The sequence below is a fragment of the Parasteatoda tepidariorum genome, chromosome 12 (genome assembly GCF_982258835.1).
Source record: "Parasteatoda tepidariorum strain Cologne lab strain chromosome 12, Ptep-v5.0, whole genome shotgun sequence".
NCBI lineage: Eukaryota > Metazoa > Arthropoda > Arachnida > Araneae > Theridiidae > Parasteatoda > Parasteatoda tepidariorum.
The window spans coordinates 20560120-20584922 of NC_141766.1; the positions used below are offsets into that span (position 1 = coordinate 20560120).

At 27.2% G+C, this 24803-nt stretch overlaps 1 protein-coding gene across 4 annotated transcripts; it reads left to right on the forward strand.

The window, feature by feature from the left end:
• Positions 1 to 287: 287 nt before the first annotated feature.
• LOC107447772 (putative inhibitor of apoptosis) lies at positions 288 to 24334 on the forward strand. Of its 4 annotated transcripts, none has more exons than XM_071188016.2 (6): positions 288 to 467; positions 3061 to 4009; positions 4562 to 4740; positions 10030 to 10274; positions 12750 to 12895; positions 23961 to 24334. In XM_071188016.2, exons 2-6 carry the CDS (start codon positions 3067 to 3069, stop codon positions 24164 to 24166), a joined length of 1719 nt encoding a protein of 572 aa, XP_071044117.1. In that variant the 5' UTR covers positions 288 to 467; positions 3061 to 3066; the 3' UTR covers positions 24167 to 24334. The 4 variants fall into 4 exon arrangements, with proteins under 4 accessions (XP_071044117.1, XP_087012272.1, XP_015918264.1 ...); XM_087156146.1 differs by having other exon boundaries at positions 328 to 467; positions 12750 to 12904; XM_016062778.4 differs by having other exon boundaries at positions 467 to 535.
• The last annotated feature ends 469 nt before the right edge of the window (positions 24335 to 24803 follow it).

The following is a 24803-nucleotide window of genomic DNA, read 5'->3' on the forward strand; positions in this document are numbered from 1 at the left end:
TGGGGATCGAAACCCGACATCTAGTTTTGTAGACTCGAATTTAATTAACAATTCCTTCAATTTCTTTCATTGTCGGAAAAAATTAAATCTTTATAGTGCATTTTAAGAAAAGACATACTTTTGGTAGAATACACCTTAAAATAATCAGCTCGAATATTACTTAAAATAAGAAATTAAAGTGTGTGAGTCTTTGATTCCCATGTTAAGTATAGGAAATTCCACAAAGACTAAGACTACACCAGCTACTAGCGCCACAAGTGGAGTCTAGTAATGACGCGTCTCTTTTCGGAACTGTTTTGGCGTGAATGATTCGTTTCGTCTCTATCGCGATTGCGACGTTATTAAAAACCGAAACCGTGATAAGTTTTGTTATTAAATTTATTGCATGTATTTTTGATGGTGACTAATTTCTCTGTTTTTAAAATAGGTTCGCTTATTTAATGTATTAAAATAGCAAATTAAAATAGGTAAGTTGTTTGTCGATTTTACATTGAATGCCGTGTTACAGTTCTCTTGTGAGATGTTGCGATCTAAAGTTGTTAATTGGATATATTTATTAAAAATTCATTTTGTGTTAATTTATATATATAATAATATATATAATAAAAAACAAACAAACTAACTCTGAAATGTTTTATATTTCCTAAATGCGCACATTTGTGATTCATAAACTTAATAGGGACTTTAAATGACCTTATACTGGAAAAAAAATTAAGCTTTTTTCTGTTTGTTGATGTTTTGCTTTTTTTTTCTATCATGTTTATTTTTTGTTCATATTTTTATTATTTCCAAAGTTCTTATACTTGCTTGTTTCTCCCTCATGATAACAAAGTTTCAAATCCCGATCTTCCAGGAACAGTTATTACAAAAATACTCCCCATTCTCAAATATATTTACGTAAAATCAATGTTTAAGCTTTTTAAGAACTATTTTAGTTTTAGTGATTTCCAGAAATAAAAATTGCTCAGTCATATTTATGCTTTTTATAATGGATGGTTATAATACAAATAATATATAACTTGGGTTCTTAAGCTGTTTATAAATATATTCTAAGTGCAACTTGTAGAGAATTGGAGTGAATATGGGTAATGAATATTGATATATATATGTGTGTGATAATTATTTAAAAAATGTGTTTTATTCTAATTAAATATATTTAACATTCATTATTTTTAAGTTGCCATAGCAATGGCTGTTGTAACCTTGATAAAACCTGAAGGTTAGTGTAGTGCATCTACCATTACAAAAATATAATTCCAATTAACTAGTATATAAGACATGTTAACTCGATTCTATGGTGGGGTACCTTTTCATCGATGACGGTTGACGTGGTCAAATTCTCCTCTCCCTACATTGGTGACCTTCGAACGAGATGACGGTTTAATTCTGAACCGTCCCCACAGTTTAATTCTGCTTCGAAAAAGTTTGTTGTCTCTCTTGGTTAAATCTATGATATTTGTTGAAAATAAAACAATGTATAACTTATTTTCCTATTTATAGGACTTTTCTATAAATTTATGTTTATTTCACATTAATTTACTTTTTTAAATTTGACCTAATAATATTTTAATGCAGATTAGAAATAAATTAGCACTAGTATTTATTCTTTGAAAGTTTTTACTCTACAGAAAAGTTTTGATGAACGTTAAAATGTACTAAATCTGTACGGTGAGCTTTAGTTATTGTAACTCAATTTCTCTTGTCTTTTAAAATTAATTATTACAAGGTTCAACTGTATCAATAAGTGATTCTTAAAATTTTGCTACTATTCATTAGTCGAATAAATATGGAAATTTAGTACTCATCGCACTATTTTGCATCAGTGTAATAGGTGGCATTCATAACATTGTTTTTTTTTTAAAAAAAATTTATGCATTTTATTTAGTAAGAACAAAATATATCTAAGGCAATAGATTTCGTTCTGCACCAAATTTGGTAAAAATAGACTAATACCGTTGCTCAAAACTATTCTTTAACTAATATACTTTATCTTAATAGTGAATATTACGTCTATGAAGAAATAAATAAACAATGGATAAGAGTAATTGCATAAATGTTTGTTAAATTCAAGGTCGACAGAGCGAGGAATTTGTTGTATTGGTATGTTGTCATTGCTCAAACTTATATTAAAACAAAACACAAAAGCAGGTTTTGATAGCTGAAAGATTCAACACTTCGATTCTCAATTATTCATAGTCACTTCGGGATTTATCGTGCCAGTAAAACATATATCTCTGCTTGATTAATCATGATGGGGAAGGATAACAAGAATAATCTCAGTGCTCACTGATCTCTTATGATCAGAGAAAAATGCTCTTTGCGCGATTTTGCAGTTATTGATGCCTGTTCGGGAGAATTGCTCTTTAGACGTAACATTGTATACATTGCAGGTAAATCTTAATTTCTGATGCTTACTAAAAAAACGACAACTGAAACATCGAATTGTTGATGATTGCTTAAGATCAATATTTTCCTATGCATTGATGTATCACCAGTCCTAATGGTTAAGCATCTAAAATTATTGTTTTATGGTTGTTAAGGATCTGACGTCATACCTAAAGTTAAAAATGCTCTGTGAGCTACATTGTTGAAACTTTTTTGTTGTTGTTAAAAATGGTATTTTAACACTGAATTCATAAAAATTATGTCTGTTTCAAGTCTCCATCAGCTGTAGTTCACACTGCATTTTAATTGTTAGCTTGTTTTTTTCTTAAGTTACAATTATGTACATAAATATCCTATTTAAGATTAGATTATCTCATATTTTTTTCTTGTTTGTTTATTTTTGTTAAATTTTATGACTGTGAACAGTAAAAGTTATTTTAATTATAAAGTAACATATACATTTCTATACACATAACTATGATTAGTGAACTATTGTTTGATCTTACCTTCTTGTAATCTTGGGAAAAATAAATGTTTTAATGTAATTAATGTTTCTTCTTAATCTTCTTTAAATGTTTTAATGTAATTTTTATAAGGAAGAGAATATATTTTTTTATATTTATTATATGTGTTTTATTAATAGAATATTACAAAATTTCTAATGTTGAATTTCAGGTTATCATGCCTAACAACAATGTGTCTGGAAGTGTTCGTTTTGCAAATTCTAACTTTCAAGTGGTTCAGAACAGTGGATCTACTTTACCTGTTGATTATTCTTATGAAGAAGAAAGAATAAAGTCCTTCGTGCCTTGGCCTGTACATTATCCCGTTGATCCATTACGCTTATCAAAAGCAGGGTTTTATTATGCTGGTAATGAAGATGAAGTTATTTGTTTCAGCTGTCATGGTCATATCAAAGATTGGAATTATGGAGATATTGTACAAAAAAAGCATTCAACGTTATTTCCTAATTGCGATTTTGTCAATGGAAGGTCAAGAAATGTTCCTATAGTTAACAAAAAAAATCAAAAGCAAGGCAGTCCTGACTCTAAACAAAAAGCTCCAACTTCTGAAAGTACAAAATATTTAGCTGAAATCATGAAAAACATTAATTATAATAAAATGAAAACACTTGATGATCGATTAAAATCATTTGAAAAACAGTGGCCACTTAACAATATCGATATTTCAAAACTTGCTGCTGCTGGTTTTTTTTATCTTGGTGTGGAAGATAAGGTGCAATGTCCATTTTGTAAAGGCATAGTTAGTAACTGGGAATCTAAAGATGATCCTTTTGAGGAGCATAAGAAACATTTTCCTTGGTGTGATTATTTGTCAGATGAAAATCACACAATTGAGAAGTTGCCTTGGTTTCATTCTAAATCTGAAGATTTGTGTGGAAATATGCAAAAACATGTACTTGAACAAGCATCAGTAAAATCAAAACTTTTAGATCAAGATCAAGAACATTTAAATTTAGAGCAACTTGGCATACATTTATATAGCAGTCCTGCTCATCCACAACAAGCAAGTCTGAGTGCACGCTTACGCTCCTTTACAGCCTGGCCCAAAACAGCTCCTGTGTCCAAAGAGGACTTGGCAAATGCAGGATTTTTTTACATAGGTAAATTTTTTAAAGCTAGGCTGCTTTGTTTAGATAATGTGTTGCATTGTTCAATGTATTTAAATGCACTAATACATGTCTTCTGAGCTACATTAACAAACATAATTAGTCTGTGTACTTGATCTTTTTTCAAAACTCTGATGCTTTCTTAATTGGTAAAATTTGTGTGAATGTGTCACCTCTTTATTTCATTTTCCTTTATCATTATGAAATTTTTGTACAAGAAAGTATGCAATTACTAATAGGACAGTAGTTTTCTACATTCAGTATTGTCAGAGGGTTAGAAGGGTATGATTGAGTTTCAAACTAAAATACTATTAGGAGGCTGTGCAATTTAAGTTGGAGAAAGTATTTCAACTTAAATCATTAAGAATCTGTGCAGTATTTTTAAATATAGAACATTTTACTTTTATCTGAAATAGTAAAGTTGTGTCTGACTTATTAATGATGTATATAAAATGCATTGCTCAAGAAAAAAATTAGTTTTGTTTAGAAGTAAATCCCAATGATATTATTCTTAGCCTATCTTAATCATTTTACTTGAACTTCTAGGTATTGGGGATCATACTAAGTGCTTTCACTGTAATGGAGGTTTGTGTAATTGGGAAGTTGGAGATGATCCTTGGGTAGAACATGCAAAATGGTTTTGTAACTGTCACTTCTTAAGGCTGAACAAAGGAGATGAATTTGTTGAAGAAGTTTTGAAAACTAATGTTCCTGAAAATATGCTGGTAATTTTCTAACCCTTTTTTATTTTGAAATAAAATAAATTAAAAGGCATTTTATTTTAAGGACACTGAAATGTTTTTTTGCAATATGCATTTTAGGTTCCTAGAATTCTATGTTGCCTCACTTATTCTATTTTACTACTGTTGCTTGTCCTATTTTTTTTTTCTATTCTACATTGCAGTAATCTTCTGTAGCTTTGACCATTAGAAATAAAAAAATTTGAAATAATTCAGTGAAATAAATAATTTAGTTAACATTAAACAGCATTTTAGTTCCTTTGATATAATTATTTATATTATGCAAATAAAGCAAAACCATATTTCGTTTTAAATAATTAACACCCTCATAAACCAACCTTTACTACTTATTCAATTGTATGCTTAAATCAGTTGTACTTAGCCTTTTTTATTCTAGCTATATTTGTTTTATGTTACTTTTATGTATGTTTTAAAATTTTGGTTTTCCATCTGAAATGATGTTCTTTTGATAATAAAACTTATCTTGAACAGAATTTTGATCCTCAGAAAAGTAGGTTAAAATTCTAAATTAAATAAAAGTAGGATTTTACATGATTTTTAAAGAGATTTATCTGATATTCTTATTGATTAAGAAACATCAATATGCTTTAATTTTTGTCATTAATTATTATTATTTTAAAAATAAAGCTACCAAAAACGTTATAAAATAAAAAAGGCTAATTAATATTAGAATGTATATTCAATAGTTGAGCTACAACTGCTAATACTCTGAGTTGTCAGTTACAGAAAGTGCTACTATTGAACATAGTTGCAATTTTTGGTGATTTATTTTATTGAACCAGGGGTTTCAGGTCTGGAACACTAAAAGCAACTTATAATGGACATTTTTGAAACTGCTCCTTTCATCCAAAAATTAGTTAAGAGAAAAAAATGATTTTTCTCAAACTTATTTTGTTTAAATTATTAGTTTGTAATTGTAACAAAAATTAGGAAATATTAAAATTTCCTGTTTTTTTGTTTACATTTTAAAACATGTTACCAAAAATCTAAATCTGATTAAATGTAGATTATGTACATATTTTTTTGATTTTTGGAATAGTGAGAGTGAGTTTTTAGCAATAGTGAAAAAGATAGAATGAGTAAAAATAAGTTGAGAACCGTTGTACCTGCTCTATGGATAAAATCTTTGCTTATGTTATATTGGAAAATAGTGAGTCTTACAAGGCAGAGTTGGCCGTTGATTACAGTAATCGATTACAACTGTAATTGATTACAGAGAATTACAGCTATGTAATCAATTACTTGTAATCACGATTACAAGTAATCAATTACTTGTAATCGTGATTACAACTTTCAAAAAATTTTGATTACAGCTGTAATCATGATTACAATTTTTATTACAGTAATCAATTACTTGTAATCACGATTACAAGTAATCAATTACTTGTAATCGTGATTACAACTTTAAAAAAATTTTGATTACAGCTGTAATCATGATTACAATTTTGATTACAGTAATCAATTACTTGTAATCATGATTACAAGTAATTGCGATTACAAGTAATCACTACAAAAATGATTACAAGTAATCAAAATATATGATTACATGTAATTTGATTACATGTAATTGTGATTACTTGTAATCAAACTATACGATTACAAGTTATTACGATTGTATACTATAGTCAAATTTTTTATGTAAGTATTCATGTGTTTACATATTTTTATGTACATAGAATGTACGCACGCATGAACGTACAATTTGCGATTTCTATGCATACAATGTATGCACAAACGTTGTTTGTACGTGCAATGTTCATAATTATATTGTAATATACTTAATGCAATGCGCATATGCTTAGTACATATAATTATGCATTTATGATACATGTACGCATGTATGTTAGTTTGTACAAAAAGACAGTGTTTTGTATCTTTGTATACATAGACAATGTATGTATGAACGTATATGAAAATAATGTTTATGCGTTTGCATGCTTTTATGTACTTAAGTGCATATATTGTATAAATTTACGATAATAGCACGTATATACAATGTACGTTTGTATAAAAAATTGTACGTATTTGCGTACAATATGTAAAAACGTTATTTAAAGGTACAATATATGCACATAGTTGCGTAAATAAAATGCGTACATGTATACATGCATATTTATATGTACATCGATATATGTGCACGCAAAGTATGTACTTATGTACAACTTACGTATGTACTTGTATAACTACATACTTTGTTAATACTTATGCGCATGTAATGCATAGATGTACAAAAAAATAGTTATATGCACAATGTATGCATGTGCATACAACGTATACATGTACATAATTAAAGTAATGTACAAATACGTGCGTACATTTAAATATATGTAATTACAATATACACATACATTGTGCATACATTAAAGAAATTTATATGAGTAAAGTTATTAAAATTTGTTTTAAAATTATTCTAAGGTATATGAAACTCGACCTCATATTTTTTAGAAAGCAAATGATAATTTTATTTGGAATTTCTAAATATTAATTCCACACATAAAATTTACCATTTTTCTTACCATTTAAAAAATTTCTGTGAATCATGCATTATGTTATAAAAAAAATAAATCTGTATTGTCAAACATTTCATGAAAATACCTGAAAATAATTTTTTATTCAGAGAATTTCAAAATGATATAGAACAATTAAAGCTAAAAACTAAATTTAAATATCGTTTGATTTTGTCATTTAACTTGCTTGAGTCATTAAAAGTTAACTTACATGCATTTTATTTATTGCATTGTACACATATTTAGACATAAATGTAATGTACATATGTATACATGTAATGTATGTACGCATGTACAATGTATGTACATACATTCATGTATTGTACGTGCATATATAGTACATATGGATATGCATACATGGAACATACGTGTATTGTACATGTGTGGATACATTCATTGTACATATATACATTGCACCATATGCATAGATAGGGATAGCATGCATGTACACATGTAAAATTTTTACGAAAGAATTATGCCCAATATATTTATGCACATACGTACTGTATATGTACACACATATGTACATTATATGAACATTATATGTTCATTTCATCATATGTACATTATATGAATATACATCTGTACGCTCTATGTATATACATCTGTACGCTATATGTATATACATCTGTACAATATATGCATCTCAAATGTGTGTATGTACGTACGTTATGCATGTCGAATGCATGTATGAATATATGTGAAATATAAATACGCCCAATGTACGTACAATAGTTCACAAATGTATTATGCATATTGGATACTTACATTGAGCATGAACATATTATGTACATGTACATAAATACACTGGACATGCATATCATGTACATGTATACATACATATATTGTACATCCTACAGATATATCTATATAGTACATGCATACATATATTGTACTGTTCATAAATAAATTGCACATACATGCATGGGACATACATTGTACAGACAATGTATGTATGTTCGTACAAACACAAGTACTTGTATATACATGCGTACATGAACATAGATATACATTTTACATACACAAATATTTGCATAAAATGCATATATTAATTGTGTATAAATGTACATGCCTACATTGTTTGCACACACATACGTAATTGTTATCTATATACATACGTACATATATTTTATACCTACAATATAAGTGTATGTACATGTGTGTGATACTAAAATGTCTGAACATATGCACTAGATAAAATCATATGTACATACATTTCAGTTACATTCATTTGTACGTATAGTAATACGAACAAAATGCAGTACATGTTAATACGTGCAAAATGTATCATTATAAAATACATTCTACTATCTACTGTAAAATATAATCATTTATAAGAATACAATAGTCTTGTAATCGTGTAATTAGATTACATGTAATCATAATTACATGTAATCAAATTACATGTAATCATATATTTTGATTACTTGTAATCATAATTACTTGTAATCGTTTTTGTTGTGATTACTTGTAATCGCAATTACTTGGAATCATGATTACAAGTAATTGATTACTGTAATCAAAATTGTAATCATGATTACAACTGTAATCAAAATTTTTTGAAAATTGTAATCATGATTACAAGTAATTGATTACTGTAATCGACTATGTAATCATGATTACAGCTGTAATCAAACTTTGTAATCACGATTACAAGTAATTGATCACTGTAATCAACATTGTAATCATGATTACAGCTGTAATCAAAATTTTTGAAAATTGTAATCATGATTACAAGTAATTGATTACTGTAATCAAAAATTGTAATCGATTACATTTTTGGCCAACTCTGTTACAAGGTTAGAATTTGTCCTTATTTTTGTTTCTGATCAGAGCTGGAAAAATTGTCACCATCGTGGAAAATTCTTTAGTATTAACTAAATAAGAAAAAAAGAATCCACCTCTTCAAAAAAAGTTAGTTTTTTTTAAAAATTCCCAAGTAAAAAATTATTCATTTTTGCAATTTTTTCCTACCAATGCAAGTGCAATTTAAAATTGAATTTGCATGATTTAAAATTACACATTGCGATTCCTATTAACATGTTTTAAGATTACTTACCGTGTTTTGTATTTACGCAATTTTATCCCAAATAACGAGTTTTGTATTCACGTGGTCATGTTGGCCACTATTATGATTTTTGTTCAAATGACTTAAAAATTATTCATTGGAATTCGTATTAGCGTGACTTGAAAATCAAAGTTCGCACTAACGTGATTTTAAAGCTAAACGTTGAGGTTCATATTCACGTGATTTTAAAATCAAACATCAAGATTCGTATTAACCTGATTTTAAAATTAAACATTCAGATTCGTATTCACAGGATTTTAAAATTCTTCTTGAGATTTATATTTACTTGATTTACAAATCTCGCATTGAGATTTATATGCGCAATTTAAATAAATAAAGTGCTGGCATCGATCTTTTTGATAACATTCTGTGATTAAATTCTTTCTACATATATATATATATATATTTTTTTTGCATCAATCATCCAAACTTGATTCACATTACATTATTTCTCGTTTACATATTATGAGAATAAACTGTTTTTGTTCTTCTAAAATCTATTTAGAGTTTCAAAATAGCTGCAGCTGAAATTTGCTACTTGAATATTAGCTAAAATTTATTATTTTTTTTAATTTTCTTTTCCTTGTCTTTTTAAAAATTTATTATACTAATATAGATTTTAAGTTATTAGGTTTAATAATAAATGTTATTTCATCATATTTTTTTGCATTTTATTAGGAAAAGAAAGCTGAAGATGTATCCAAATTTTTTTGTTCTGATACTTTATTGGCCAAAGTCGATGAAGCAATGGCCTCTAGTGCTGTGAAATATGTTCTTGATTCTGGTTTATTTCCCCATTATATTGTCCGAGTTGCTGTATTAAGACAAATAGAAGAAACTGGCTCTAGTTTCTCTGATTTAAATGATCTATGTTCTGCAGTTTCATGCTTGAAAGATGAAATGGAAAAACTTCCTGTAGATAGGTAATATATTATGTGACAATTTGTTATTTTCTAATTGAAATAGTTTTTTGCAGGACAAATTCTTCTAAAAACAAGAATAATTATTCTAATTATTTATAAAATGTTTTCCTTAAGCATTAAATTTGTTGAAACATGGGAGTTGCACATATATATAATTTTGTATTATGTATAAGCTGTATATATTAGCCATGGCAAATTCAACTTAAATTTGCATCTTCATCTTCCCTTTGCTCAATGTAAACGCCAGCCTCGATTTTTCTTCATTACAACCCAGTCATTTGTTTTCAAAAGTGCACAAGATTTACTTTTGTTCATCCAGTCTCCTTTTAAACAAAATTGTTCTAAAATTGGTCTAGCTCAACTACATGAAAAAAAAAAGAAAACGCAGATTAAATAAAACCTATAAAATTAAACTCCCTATTGGTACATTAAGTTATAATTTATATGGTTTAAAAAAAAATTTAATTATAATTAATCTGCACCAAAACAAAAAGGTAAAAGAAGTGTGCAAGATTTCATTAATAAAAATGATGGATAAGTTTTTGAGAAACCATATCCACTAATTCTATCAAACTTACACTAGAAATAGATCATTGGTAATATAGTTGATGTCTGGTGTTGAATGGAAAAATTGTTTTTAATCACAATTTCAAGTAAAAATTATAGCTCAAAACTGCTTTATAAATATAATATTTACAAAGTTTGTTGGTGCTATTTAACAAATTAAAATACTTCATAACATACAAAATATGCTATAGGAGCTTTTAAAAATACGACACATTTTTATTAGCATATCATTATAAATTAATAATGTTATGAAATAGTTGAATTATATGATTTTGCAATTGAAAAAAATGATTGCATGATTTTTTTTTTTTGCACTCTTCTTTAATTGATTGACTAAAAATGTTGTTACCTTAAATTGATTATCAATCCATATAAATTGATGTTCAATCCATATGTTGTGAAATACTGCATTTGTAGAATGACTTTGCTGTTTATAATAAATAATTATAATATCACAACAATTTTATTCTAAATTTTATGTGAAATATCAATTTCTTTGTTTTTCATCATAAAAAAAAAAGGAATGCCTTTAAAATTTTGTGATCATAATAAAAGAATCATTCTGTTCAATCTTTTAACGTGCAAACAAACAAAATTTGAAACATGTTTTATGAAATGTTTTCTCAAACATTTGCCATTATGATCTGATTTTCAATAATCCCTTAGAATAAATGTCTGCCCTGTGTATATGATTTTTTAAACACTGATCCATCATTGATCTTTTTACATACTTCTTGATAAAATTGACAAGTGATTGATAAAAGGATTTTTAAAAAAATTATTTGAATTTCTGGCACAATTGTATGCAAAAATTATGATTTTTAGTAACGTTCAGACCTAAGTATTACCTTTTGAAATAAATTGTACTTTGAAAAAACTTAAGTTCAATTTATTGACAATTCTAATCTGGAAGAAGTGTGTAAAATTTTATTTATAAGAATTGATAATGTTTTGAGAAATCATGTCCACTGATTTTGAGAAAGCTGTTAATTTTCAATTTTCATTCTCAGCCGGTAAAGCTTAATGAAAGCAGTTTTCAAAAGCTATTTCTTATTCAGTTTTAAACTGATATACTTAAATATTTGGAAAATGATGGTATAAAATTAAATGTTTCTTGATATGTTGTACTATTTGATAATGATTTTATTCCTAAAAAAAAGGTATATTGATCAATATTTAAAATCCATTAAACTTTATTGTAGAGTTCATTTTGTTGAGTTCTTTTAGTTACAATAAATATGACTGCAGTTACAATAAATATGATGCATATACAGCACTTTCCAGTTCTATGTAAAGATGTAATATAACACTAATTTCTTTGCTTAAGCCTAAATCTGATTCTCTGGATTAGTAAGGAATAATAAATAAATTATGAAAGGTTATAAAGTTAACAAATTATTTTCTCAACTTTTATCTACAAGAATCAAGCTTTAAAAGAATGGATAAGAAATCGCTTTCTATTAATTTATGTAGTGTTGCAAAAGCCAAAGTGCTTGCACTATTACTTTTTTTTAATACTATAAATTTTAAAACTTAGTTTTCACTTTTTTGAATTTTAGACATTAGTTGTTTTTGTATCAAAACATGGAATTATAGATATCTTTATAGTATATGCTATCTTTATATGAAACTTGAAATTAATAAAATAATAACCATGGTAAAATGAGTGAAATTAATACAGTTTGTTTTGTTATTTCAGTAGTAGATTTATTTTGTTATAATTTTCAATTAGTTATATTATAATTTCCGGTTTGCTTATTTGAATTATAATGTAACGGTGTAAATTATAATATTTTATCATGAGTCTTTAGTTTAGTATATTTATAACCTGATTTCACTAATTTTAATTTCATTAGCTTGAATTTCCTTTTTTAAAATTATTAACTAATTTCATCAAATTAAATGTAGGGAGAAATCTGCTGAAAGTCTCAATTTAAATGAACTTGATATCAGAAAGTGTACGATCAGTGAGATGAACCAAGAGCAAAGTTCTGCTGCTGAAGGTCATTCACAAGGCTCACTTCAGGGAATTCATGAATCAGCTGACTGTAGTAGTACGAAAAGTATGTTACTTTATTTATATGATTATGTTTTCTATTTAGCATATCATCAATATGCACATATTATGTATTAATTGTTATTCTTTAAGTTTATGTAGAAAGTTTATAATGGTGTAATTTCACTAAACCGTTTTATAACTGGATATGTAATTTAAACATGGCAAGAAGCATTAGGACATTGAAAACATTGCATAAAAGAATTTAATTTATTATTGTAAATTTCAAGAAATTATAGATTTTTAGTATAAAACTAAAAAAGACAGCCACAAATTTTATCATAATTTTCGGTTAATTTTTTGGGGCAACCTGCAATCTGTGATTTTCCTTTTCTTGAACTATGAAAAATTGTTGACCTAAGATTAGTGCTTTTTCCAAACTGAATGTTTGCCAATATATTGTTTTATAAAATTATAATTAAGTATAAGTAGGTAGTAAAATGAAACAATATTTATTAGAAAATGAAGTAAATAAAACTAAATAACAGTCTTAAATTGACCGTTACTGTTATGAAAATATTTTTTCTGGACATTTTTTTAGATTTTATTACAAATTAGATGAACTGAAGTGGTACCTTTAGTAGGTTAAATTAAAACGCAATAAAATAAAATTTTTGTTTGTTCTTTTTCTTGGGATAAGGCTTTTATATCTTCATAATCATCTGCAATTCCTATCCTTTTATAGTTTTTTTTATGATTCTTTTATTGCAATTAGTGTTATCTTCTGCTGTATCTGTTCTTTGACAAAACTATTAATTTCTAAACATTTTAGCTGCTTTTAAAACTTATTTTTGATTAAGATAGTAAAGTCAAATGAATTGATTATTAATTTAAGGATACTCTGAAAAGAAAAAAAAAATTTCAAAGGGAAAAAAAAAGTTTAGCTTTCTTTTCTTTTGACAAAGGATTAAAAGGAAATTAAAAACATGCACTTTGAAAACATGCACCTTCGATATGTATTTTGTTCATATTTATTTTAAAAATAAGTAACAGGGAGAATGTGATAAGAGAACTACTACAATAGTAAATCAACCCCTGAGAGAGATCAATTAATAATAAAAAAAAGATAAAATGTACAAAAAGATGAAATAGAAGTATGAGATAGGAACAAAGAATGTATAAATAAATAATTCAGAGCTGAATAAAGCTGAGAAATTATACAGAATATTTGACCCCATCATTTTCAGACATAAAAAGGTAGGGTATCCATGATTATATTATATTTCAGAACAAATAGTTAAAAATGATAAGGCTAATAGTTAAAATTGATAATAGTTAAAAATATTCTAAATTATACCTTAACAAATTTAATTTTTTTTTAAATAATATTTTTCTAAAAATTACAAAGGTACCTAATTCTGATAAACAAAAGACTATATAACATCATCTATGTGTAAGTAACAATTTGCAACAAAATAATAATTACTCAATTTATTATATTTGTTTCCCCTCCCCCAAATTTTTTTGTCACTCTTCTAATACACTTTAATTTTATAAAATACAATTATAATTATGGAGAATTTATGTGAAATAAACACGGCTATGACAAATTTTACATGAAAAATTGTTTTTAAATTGTCTAGTGTCTGCATATTCTCATAATCTGCTTTGATCATCTCATCATTTTGTTTAAACTCATAATTCTGTTTAAAAACAGCGTCCACAGAGAATGTGCCAAAAATTGCAGTACTTGTTTAATGTAATTGCATGTTTCACTTAGCATTTTGATATTATTTACCAATTGACTTCCATTTTGCCTTAATTATTAGATAAAGCAGCTATTAGATTGATTTTATTTAAATATATATTTATTACAAGTACAGTATTAAAAGACCACCCTGAATAACTTTTCATCTATTCTTCTTTTCATAATTTGCTCTGACTCTTCTTTAAACTCTAAACTCAACTTCCTCTGCTTTTTTGCTTCTCACCGTGGATTTAACCCTTCTATAATTGTTTCAGTTCTTCTTAAACTCACTAGGCCAAATGCTCCTCTTCTTCTAATCCTTACAGAGAACTTTTTACTTTACCATTTTTTCTACTGTTCGTAATGAAATTGCTAATATTCTCTCCTGTTTAGTCTTAAATTCAGTTTTAGGCCTGTTAACAAAATAAAATTAAAGTCTCTTAAAAATCCTATTAGCTTTGATAATCATTGGAGCATTTATCACATTCCTTGTCAGTCCGACCTTAACTGCATTGGACAAACTCGACGTGACTTACAAAATTTGGACTTAAGGAATATGATATGTCCGTTATCAAGAATTTGAGAGATCATCAATTGCTGCATATTGTTGAAATCTTTGACATAAATTCAATTTTAATAAAGCAAAAATTACTTTCTGCCCCAGTCACATCTGCTCATCTTGTTTCCCTTTAGTCTTGTCTTATTCATATGAATGCTGATTCGCATAAAAACATTAGTTCCTCAACACCTTTCCACAGTGGGTGGAAATGTAATTTACCCTGATTTGTCCCTCTCGGCTACTGTGCTTTTCCTTGTTCTGTTTTTCCACATGTTTCTTTCTCGGCAACTGTGCTTTTTCTAGTTTGGTTTCTCATTATTATTTTTCAATTTTTTGTTGCCAACTTTTAAATCACTTTTGTTTCTTTTTATTCATTTCTGGCAATTCTTAAAAATGGGTGCTTATTTTTGAAGCACGTTTTGACTGTTATTTTCTATTTATATATTTTTGAAGCAAACGAAGTTTTTAATCAGCTAATATCTTACCGCTTCAGTTTCTTGGGATTATTTATTTAATATTGGGACTATATATTCTAGATTATGGTTATTCCCATATTTTGAGGGTCAAGAATCGGAATCCATCTGAAAAAATGGTTTTGTATGTTCATTTGGTGAAAGTATGTTTTTTTGACTGATTTCATAATTAAAAATATTGTATGCTCTGATTAATTAGCAAAATTAAGGTTAGGACCTTAAACCATCAAAATTGAGTTCTAGTACGGAAAAATCCAATCATTACACCAAAAGTTATTCTGGGTGTTCACTTATTTATTTTGCACCCTGTACACTCCGCAAAAAAAAAACGAATCACCCTGAATAACTTTCGTTCTAATGATCGGATTTTCACGAACTAAGTGTCAATCTTAGTGGTTCCTGGGGGTGACCTCAAATATGCTAATTAATTAGTGCTAACTATTAATTAAGTTACGAAATCAGACACAAAAACGTACTTTCTCTGAATAAACATGCATTTTTTTTTACATATTTGGATTTCTTATCTTCAAAATATAGGGGGTAGCCGCAATCTGGGAAATGTGGTCCCCATAGTTTGGTCAGGAGAGCGATTCAAAGTTCGTACCCCTTAATGTTAATTTCGCTTTTTGCGTTTTCAGTCATATTTTCAAAACTAATGAAGCAATTCAAAAAAAATTGCACCCACTCATAAAACTCATTTACCCAAAGATAATTTCATGCAAAAAATAATTTTTAATAATTATTTATTATTTTTTATTATTTAATTAAAGTGAGGATGAAAAAATATTGAATTATAAGGTATGAATTTTTTTATACCATATTAATCTACATATTTTTCAATTGAAAAATCTAAAGTTTCAACTGTTTTTATTTATTAGAAGCTGAGAAAAATTAAAATTAATTATTTTAAAAAAAATAATTTGGCGACAATAAAGAAATAACTAATTGGGGCGATTAATATTAAAATGTGATAAACTTGGGAGGAACTTGACTTCGCGCGCGTAGTGTAAAATTTCATTCATATTTTTTTCGCTAATAATCGTTTGCTAATCTTTTTATTTTTATTTCTTTCACACTATAAAATACGATGTTTCTTTTTTAGTCATTTAATAATTTATTTGCAATTTAGTAAAGAATTTTGAATAAAAAACACTTTATTCAACAAATGTCTAGTTTTAAAAAAGCGTGCTTCTGATAGAATACACCAGATTGTGCTTATTTAATGTGATTATTTTTTATTTTGTTTTTCAATAACTGATACAATTTCAATAATATACATACGTATGCATAGATTTGGAATAATATATTTATCAATTTCTTGAATATATATTTTATAAATATTAATAAAAATATGTAGTCAACATTTTTAAACATCTCTCACAACATCGCAAATTTCTCAACATCTTATAGGGTAAACTAAACAATGAAGGAACGCTTAAGCTTAGCTTGCCTTTAAAAAAATTCATAAAAATTTCAAAATTTGTAATTTTAGCTAAATGATGGTTTCGACATATTTGTTATTAAATGCAAATTATGTAAAAAAAGTTAGATAACTTACATAATATTGTTTTAAGCTTTTGGTGGTTTAAATAATAAGTAGTAAGATGACCAAGTAAAGGAACAGCTCTAACCACTGAATAAACACTAAATTTTCCAGAGAATGAACACTTAATTTTGATAATGTTTGATGCTCGTTAGGAATCCATAGGCCACACAAATGTCTAAAAACAAGATTTTTCTTGGAATTACGACATATAACCATAGTTAATGTGGAAAATTTTACTTTTTTTTCAGTCATGGAATGGAAAGTAAAATATGTTTGAATACATAATTTTAAAAAATGTTTTTCATTTTTTTTCTCACAGTTTAATAGTCCGTTCTAAATTGTGAATGTTTATCATTGTGTAATCTGATGATGTTTTTATTATTATTATAATTCGATCATTTTTTTGTTTAATCTTTTCCTCATATTTTTTAAGCTTTTTTTAAAATCTTTTTAAGTATTTTTTTTCTCTTCGTCATGAGTAATTTATTTCTTTTCTTTTGATTTAACCTTCCTCTTTTTTCCAAATTTTTGGCCAATGTAAATGTATCTTCGAAATTTCGTTTGATTTTCCAGTTCCATTTCCAGAATTCCTCACTGGATAATAAATGAGAAAAAGGAGTTTCGAAGTTTGAGTAAAACCCACCTCTCATTGACTTATATCTAGTAGTTACTTATGAAACCAATCGTTTTTGCAACTAACAATGCCTCAAGAGGACTTATCTCAAAATCGGTTTTCAAGATACTTTCATTATTAATGTTAGTTGTCTCAGCTTCAGAGCCAAAATTTGATTATACAATTGTTCTTTTTGAAATAAATTCTTCAATATTGAGAAAAGCGCAGGCTATTGGATATTTGGGAGATTAAACTTTTCTGTCAATGTTCCTTTAAAAATCTGCAACATAACTTGTGAGATTTCCTTCTCAAGCTTCTGAAGAAATAGCGCATCGTTACTCTCGAAGCATGTGTTTTATTGATAAGTTGTCTTGCTCATTAACTCTTGGTGTCTGTTTTGCATGCATTTGTTACAGTCAACGTTTTCTACATCGAATGAAAAAATATCGCATTTCATAAAAGCATTTTAACTTCATCAGTTGATGCCTCAAATCTTATTTAAAAATGGATGTAAAATTTTCTAGACATATTGTTTTACAATTCTTTTGTTTTCAAGATCTAACGAGATTTCCAAGAATTACGTAGAAAACTAAACCAGAAAATTTGTTTTGAGGAACAAAACTTGCTCAGTTTCAAATTGATATGAGATTTATACCTATCCAGAAGAAGCAAAATTAGGAATTTGATTGCATTTTTAATTAGCCATGGGTAGAAACATTTGCAATATATTTGTAAAATGTTGCTGCGGTCATCGTTTCATTTCATGAATAGCTTTTTCCAAAGAAATATGTAGCAGGGACTGATTCTGTAATATCTCTACGAATTCTTCTGTAAGGAAAAACTACCAAGGGAGGTACTTTTTCTTTAGAATATAAATCCTTATAATTTTTAAGTAATCACTTTATAAAAGGATGCCAGGGCTACTTCCCTCCTAAAGATTCTCTGAAGTTCTTAAAACCAGTATTTCGAATATTATTCTCTAAGGGAAGTTTTGCCTTTTGAAATTATCTTCGCATTGCACTGAGTTATCGGTGGATGTCACCTTAAAAAAACTTCACCCATTTTTCACCTAGATAATTGTCTTTAAATGGATTTTTCCTACCAGTTCCCGTTAGGACATTAAAGACGGCAATAGGATAATAATTTAGCTAATTATTGGCACAAAATCCTGCAGAGATTCCATTCAAGCTTTTATTATTATATTTAGTTGTTATATTTAGTTAATAAACATAGGTTATTAAGGAGTCTAAGGTATGATGTAATAACTAATCACTACATTTATAAAGATAAATAATAAATTAATTATTATTATAATTCTTTAAATAAATTTAGCAATTAAATTTGCATATTTAAATGAAATAGTTTTAGGAACTATTCATACAACATTTAACTGAATTTTAGGAGTCCTCTATGTCGCTGAACTACTAATTATCCAAGTAAAATCATATTTCACACATACTATTCATTCACTGGGAAATCTATTCTCGGTGAAGGAACATGCCTGTTCCTTCACTGGTTAGAAGTTGTTTTTTTTTTTTTTTTTTTTTAACATAATTTTGATTTATAATATGACAAAAGGTACAAGAAAATTAAAATTTTTCTTTTATTTTCATTAACTTGAAAAAATCCCAGTAAAGGAACACTTGTTTATACATTGGTTTTTCATCGTTCTGTAATCCAGTTAATAAACACCCCCTAATCTCAGTACTTGCTTATGTTATGATGCTTAAAATAAATAAAACGTAACTTCAATGACCATATTTTGAATTCTTTTTTTCACAATGAAAAGAAAAAGCATTATTATATGCAATTAATTGTAGTTTAAACGGATAACAACAAACACTGACCTTATAATTTTGTCAAAGAAACAAGGCGTTGAACAGATACTAACAAATTCAAAACTTTTTCCAGAGAAGACTCAAAGACCAGATAACTAAATGCATTGTTAAAGGACTTCCTATTGTTAGGTAGTAAGGTACTCTTACCAATCAATCTAAATTAAAACGTTTAAAATCTTATTTCTAAGAAATATCTATGAAATGCTCCTTCATTTGTTGGTTAACCCTATATCATCCTAATCTTAAAAGAAATTTCCGGAAGTGTATCGCAGAACTATTTTACCAACTATTTAATAAAATTTTAACATTTTAAAATTCTTATTCTTTTCCATTTTACGTTTATTATTTCTTCATTAATATACTAATAATTTTTTTAGAACTTTAATTTAGATTTTCTTTAATTTAGGTTTCCTTTTCAAATTATAGTCAAGTTTTTTTTAAAGAATTATTGTCTGCTAGCTAAGAATAAAACCTTGTTAAGAAATTAAAAACATTCAGCTGTTTAAAATTATTTAATGCAAAACAGCTGATTATTTACTTAGCATACTATTTTTTTGAAAAAAGAATATAAATTATTGATTGTCTTTTTTTTTTGTTTCTTGTGACTTCAATTTAGATTATCTAAAATAGTGTTGATGTTTTATAAGTCACTACAAAGAGGATAAAGATACCGAACATAAAAAGCTGTGGAATACGTAGCCAATTTTTTTAGTGTCTTAAAATATCTCAGTATCTTAAATGTCGTCCTACTATCTTAGTTGTGAAATTAAATTTTCAATTATCTGACCACGTGTGATTCACTAATTATTTCATTATATCTTTTACTCTTTATGATACCAAGTAGATTTTTTTTCTGATAATATACTAAACTATTTTGTTTAATTTTTTACTTTAGCATGATTTCCAAGATATTATTGTAGTATAATTTGTTATCAGGAAAACGCCTTATTTTGTTAATCAGGAAATACTAAAAATTGAAATTTGTAAGGATTCCGAAGCTGTGCACACAATACACAATTTCCGACCTTATTTTAATAAAAAATTTTTTTAAAAAAAACGTGGCAAGTAGGCTAACATACTTTTTACAGAAACTGTGAAAACTAATTTTTCCTATATTTCGTCAAAAGAGGATAAGAATGATATTGCTTCAAGGGACCTACTCAATAATTTCGCTATTTCCAGAATGAAATCTGTTTGATCGAAACATATTATTCCTTGAAAATTACACGAGGGAAAAATTAACTTTTATTATTTATCTAAGCTTATTCCATTTATTTAATGATAGCGGTATTAAGGTTAAGGATATGCGTTGGAAGCTCCGTTTATTATTATACTATAAATGCATTAAATCATGTAGCTTGAATAATTTATTTTAAGTAAATTATTTAATAATTTTAAGCAAATAAGGGTGTAAAAATAAACTCGATCGAAATACTCCGAAAGTATACCCTGAAATATATGTAGAATAAACTTTGGAATCGATATATAAAAAATACCTTTTCAAACAACTTCTAGTAGGACGGAAACGCTAACTTGTTTAAAAAAGTTGTCCTTGTTACTATTTAATTTCGATTCCTGGTACTAGGGGACATTCCATTTTCACATTCGACTTTTGAAATTTCAATTGTAAACGGAATTTTTTTATGACCTTAAACTAAAATGTTAAGGCTTGCAGCAAAAAAAAAAAAAATTTTTTTTTTACTGCATTAATTTTTTTACAAAGTAGTGAATTATTATTTTTTCAATCTAAGAACCTGTGCCTATAACATATGTAAAACTTATTTTAATATCGAGTGAAATAATTTAATATGTTGTGTAACTAAATGGATAATCCCAAGAAACTGAATCGAAAATATAAAAACTTCATTGATTTAAAAAAATAATAGATGATAATAAAAATAGATATGTTTTGAGCGTCCAATAATAAAAGTCACAAGTTATCCAAGCCTGACAAGTCTTGAGAATGGGCGATTATATTTGAAAACTCGAAACATGTCGACTTTTACTTCCCTCTTCATATGTTTTGAAGCCAGTTGAGTTTTTATCGTCAATTATACTGTTTTACATTTGGGTCTTGATCATTATTTTGATAAGGATTTTACACTAGTTAAAGTAAGCATATGCATTTTAATATTTTATCAGGATTCATATGATCTTTAAAAATGTAAGAACATCAATATTGTAAAAGTTATATTTAACTTAAAAATTAACATTTTGACACCAGATATTTTGAGTTAATGAAATTAAATATTTTATCTCTTAAGTTTTTGTGTCCCCATTTCAGTATCTTAAGGATCTTACGAGCTCTGTTTAAAAAGAGATCATCAGATATATATAAGAAAGCAAAAATAACCATAGTAGCAGTATTTGGTGGTAAATGTAGCTTATCGTAATTGAAGAATATGCTGTGCGACATTTTATGGTGAATTTGCGAACGTATAAGTTTCAGAATGTATCGAAACATGAGGATGCTATTTGCTAATCATCTTTATCCAAAGAAAATGATGTAACCTAAATATCTAGTAGAATGAAGCGATTTTTTAAGCAATGAATCCTACAATTTGCAACATATTATTTCAATATCTTATTCTTAAACATAACATATTTCAATCTTTTTAAAATGCCACTAAACATTCAGCAATTCCTTGAGTTATAGAAAAAAGAAATATCGTAAATTATAGAAAGCCTTGTGAATGTGCATTAGAATTATTATGCAATCTACATTTTATTTTTCAAGCACTTTTTTCTTCTTCAAACTTTCTTGCCTAGAAGACTCGATTAAAACTGTAAAAATGATTATCCCTAAAATTTTGTATATAGCTATAATAAGTTATGCTCATTTTATTTTAGTATAAAATCCTCGAATAAATATAGTAAAAACAGTGTAATCTAAATAATATCAGATAAAAAGTTCATGTATTTAAATTCTAAAAACTATCATAAATAATTTATAAATCGATTCAAATTTACTTTTCAAAGGAGATTAAAATAATATTTTTTTTGCTTTTTGGACAGAAATCCCCTAAAAAAATTGTTTATGGCCTGGAAACTTCGAGATATTTTCTATTAACAATAAATTAAGCCCCTCCGAGCAATCACTGAACATTATTTCAATTTTTTTACTATCAGAGTTTGGTTGCGTAGCAACCTAGTAAAATTAAGCACTCCTCTTTTGAATTAGTCAATGGGTTATCTTAAAATATTTATTTGCGCCGGCGACTTTTTTTGGCGGTTTTCTGGACTATCGCCAAATATATAAACCTTTATTGCGGCCCAATTTACCACCCAATTTTTTTAAAATTTTGTCTACCCCCACTAATTCAAGGGTCTAGATTCCAAATATGTAAAAAAAATTATATGTTTATTCAGAGAAAGTACGTTTTTGTGTCTGATTTCGTAACTTAATTAATAGTTAGCACTAATTAATTAACATATTTGAGGTCACCCCCAGGAACCATTAAGATTGACACTTAGTTCGTGAAAATCCGATCATTAGAACGAAAATTATTCAGGGTGATTCGTTTTTTTTTTTGCGGACTGTACATATAATGATATACCATGGACTTTCTGTTGTACCATAATTAATGAATCAAAGCTTGTATAATTATAAATATAAAATCAAATATTTATTTTTTCAACCATAACACAAATCAGTCCTTTCTTTAGCAGCCAGTGCTTAATAGACCCAGCCACTCAGAAAAAATTGTTTGTGCGAAAAAAAAGAGCTAACACTTATAAAGAATAAGTTAACTATCATTTCCGTGCTTCTCTGGGTTTCACTGACCACATCAATAAGGCATTTTATTTGTTTGAACTTAAGAGCTAAAAAATTTAATGTCAATATATGCATTCTAACTTATCTCATTCATTTTAAAACCACCCAGTTTTGGATGAGCTTTCTGTTTATTATATCTTGTTAAAGTTTGTGTGGAAGATGTGTTTATCACTAAAGCAGAAGTTTATACAAAATTTAAATTTTATCTTCTAACGTAAGACTTTTTATCTTATTAAAGATGTGAATAGATATGCAGCTATGTAGGAGAAAGATAAGTGTTTAAGTATGGAATTCTCTCAAACTGACTTTGGCAGTATTAAGAGAAATAAAAATATTCTAAAGTAAATCTATAAGCCTGTTGCCAAAAGGGCAATGCTTATTTTAAGTCAAAAACTGAAACTAATAGTGTTTTAAATTCCTAACTGGTTGAAGTTCTTGATCAGTCCTTTTAGATTTAAGTTATTGTAGATTGGTTGTATATGTACTTGAGTTATACCTGCTTTGTTATTTTCCCTGTTAAGATAACATGGGAAAAATAAATGCTAATTATAATTCTTTGCTTTTTTCCATAGCTAAACTAGTCCCCCAAAAATGTGCAGACAAGAGTGAAACTTCTGGAGACCACTGTTTGTGTAAAATATGTATGGATAAAGAAGTCGGTGTAGTTTTCCTTCCTTGTGGTCATCTTCTTGCCTGTACAGAGTGTGCAGGAGCTATGGAACTTTGTCCTATGTGCCGGAAGCCCATTCAAGCAACTATCAGAGCATATCTTCCATAGCTTTATAAAATGTGATTATATAGCTGTATAAATACTATTTCATTATGTAGCTTTTTCATTATGTAGCTTTTTCATTATGTAGCTATTTCATTATGTAGTCATTTTATTGTGTAGCTATTGTATTGTATAGCTAAGCTTTATAAAGAAATAAATATTTTGTGCTCTGTGTTTCAAGTAAATCTTTCATAATATTTAAAGCTTACATAAGTCCTTGGGATGAATTAGAGGACTTGTTAGATCCAAAATAAAGTAAAATGGGACTCAGTAGATTTATCTTTAAAATTAAGATATGTTTTGCATGAATTCCTTACATTTCAAACGAATTTTTTTATATGAATGAATTTTAAAAATAATATGAGTGGTTTTAAATATGAAATCATTGTTTTTATGTGGTATTAAATTTCTTTATCACTATGATGTTGTAAACAAGAGCTATACTCTTATCAATAACTGCTATCATTTTAAATTCATCTTCCTTTACATTTCTATTGTTTTATTAACATGTTTCAGAAAACTAAATACAACTTATTTTATATTCATGCATGGCTTTTTTTAAGAAGTTATGTGTATATATATATATAATACATATTTAATGTATATATATATAATTTTTTTAGTTATGTATATATATATATAT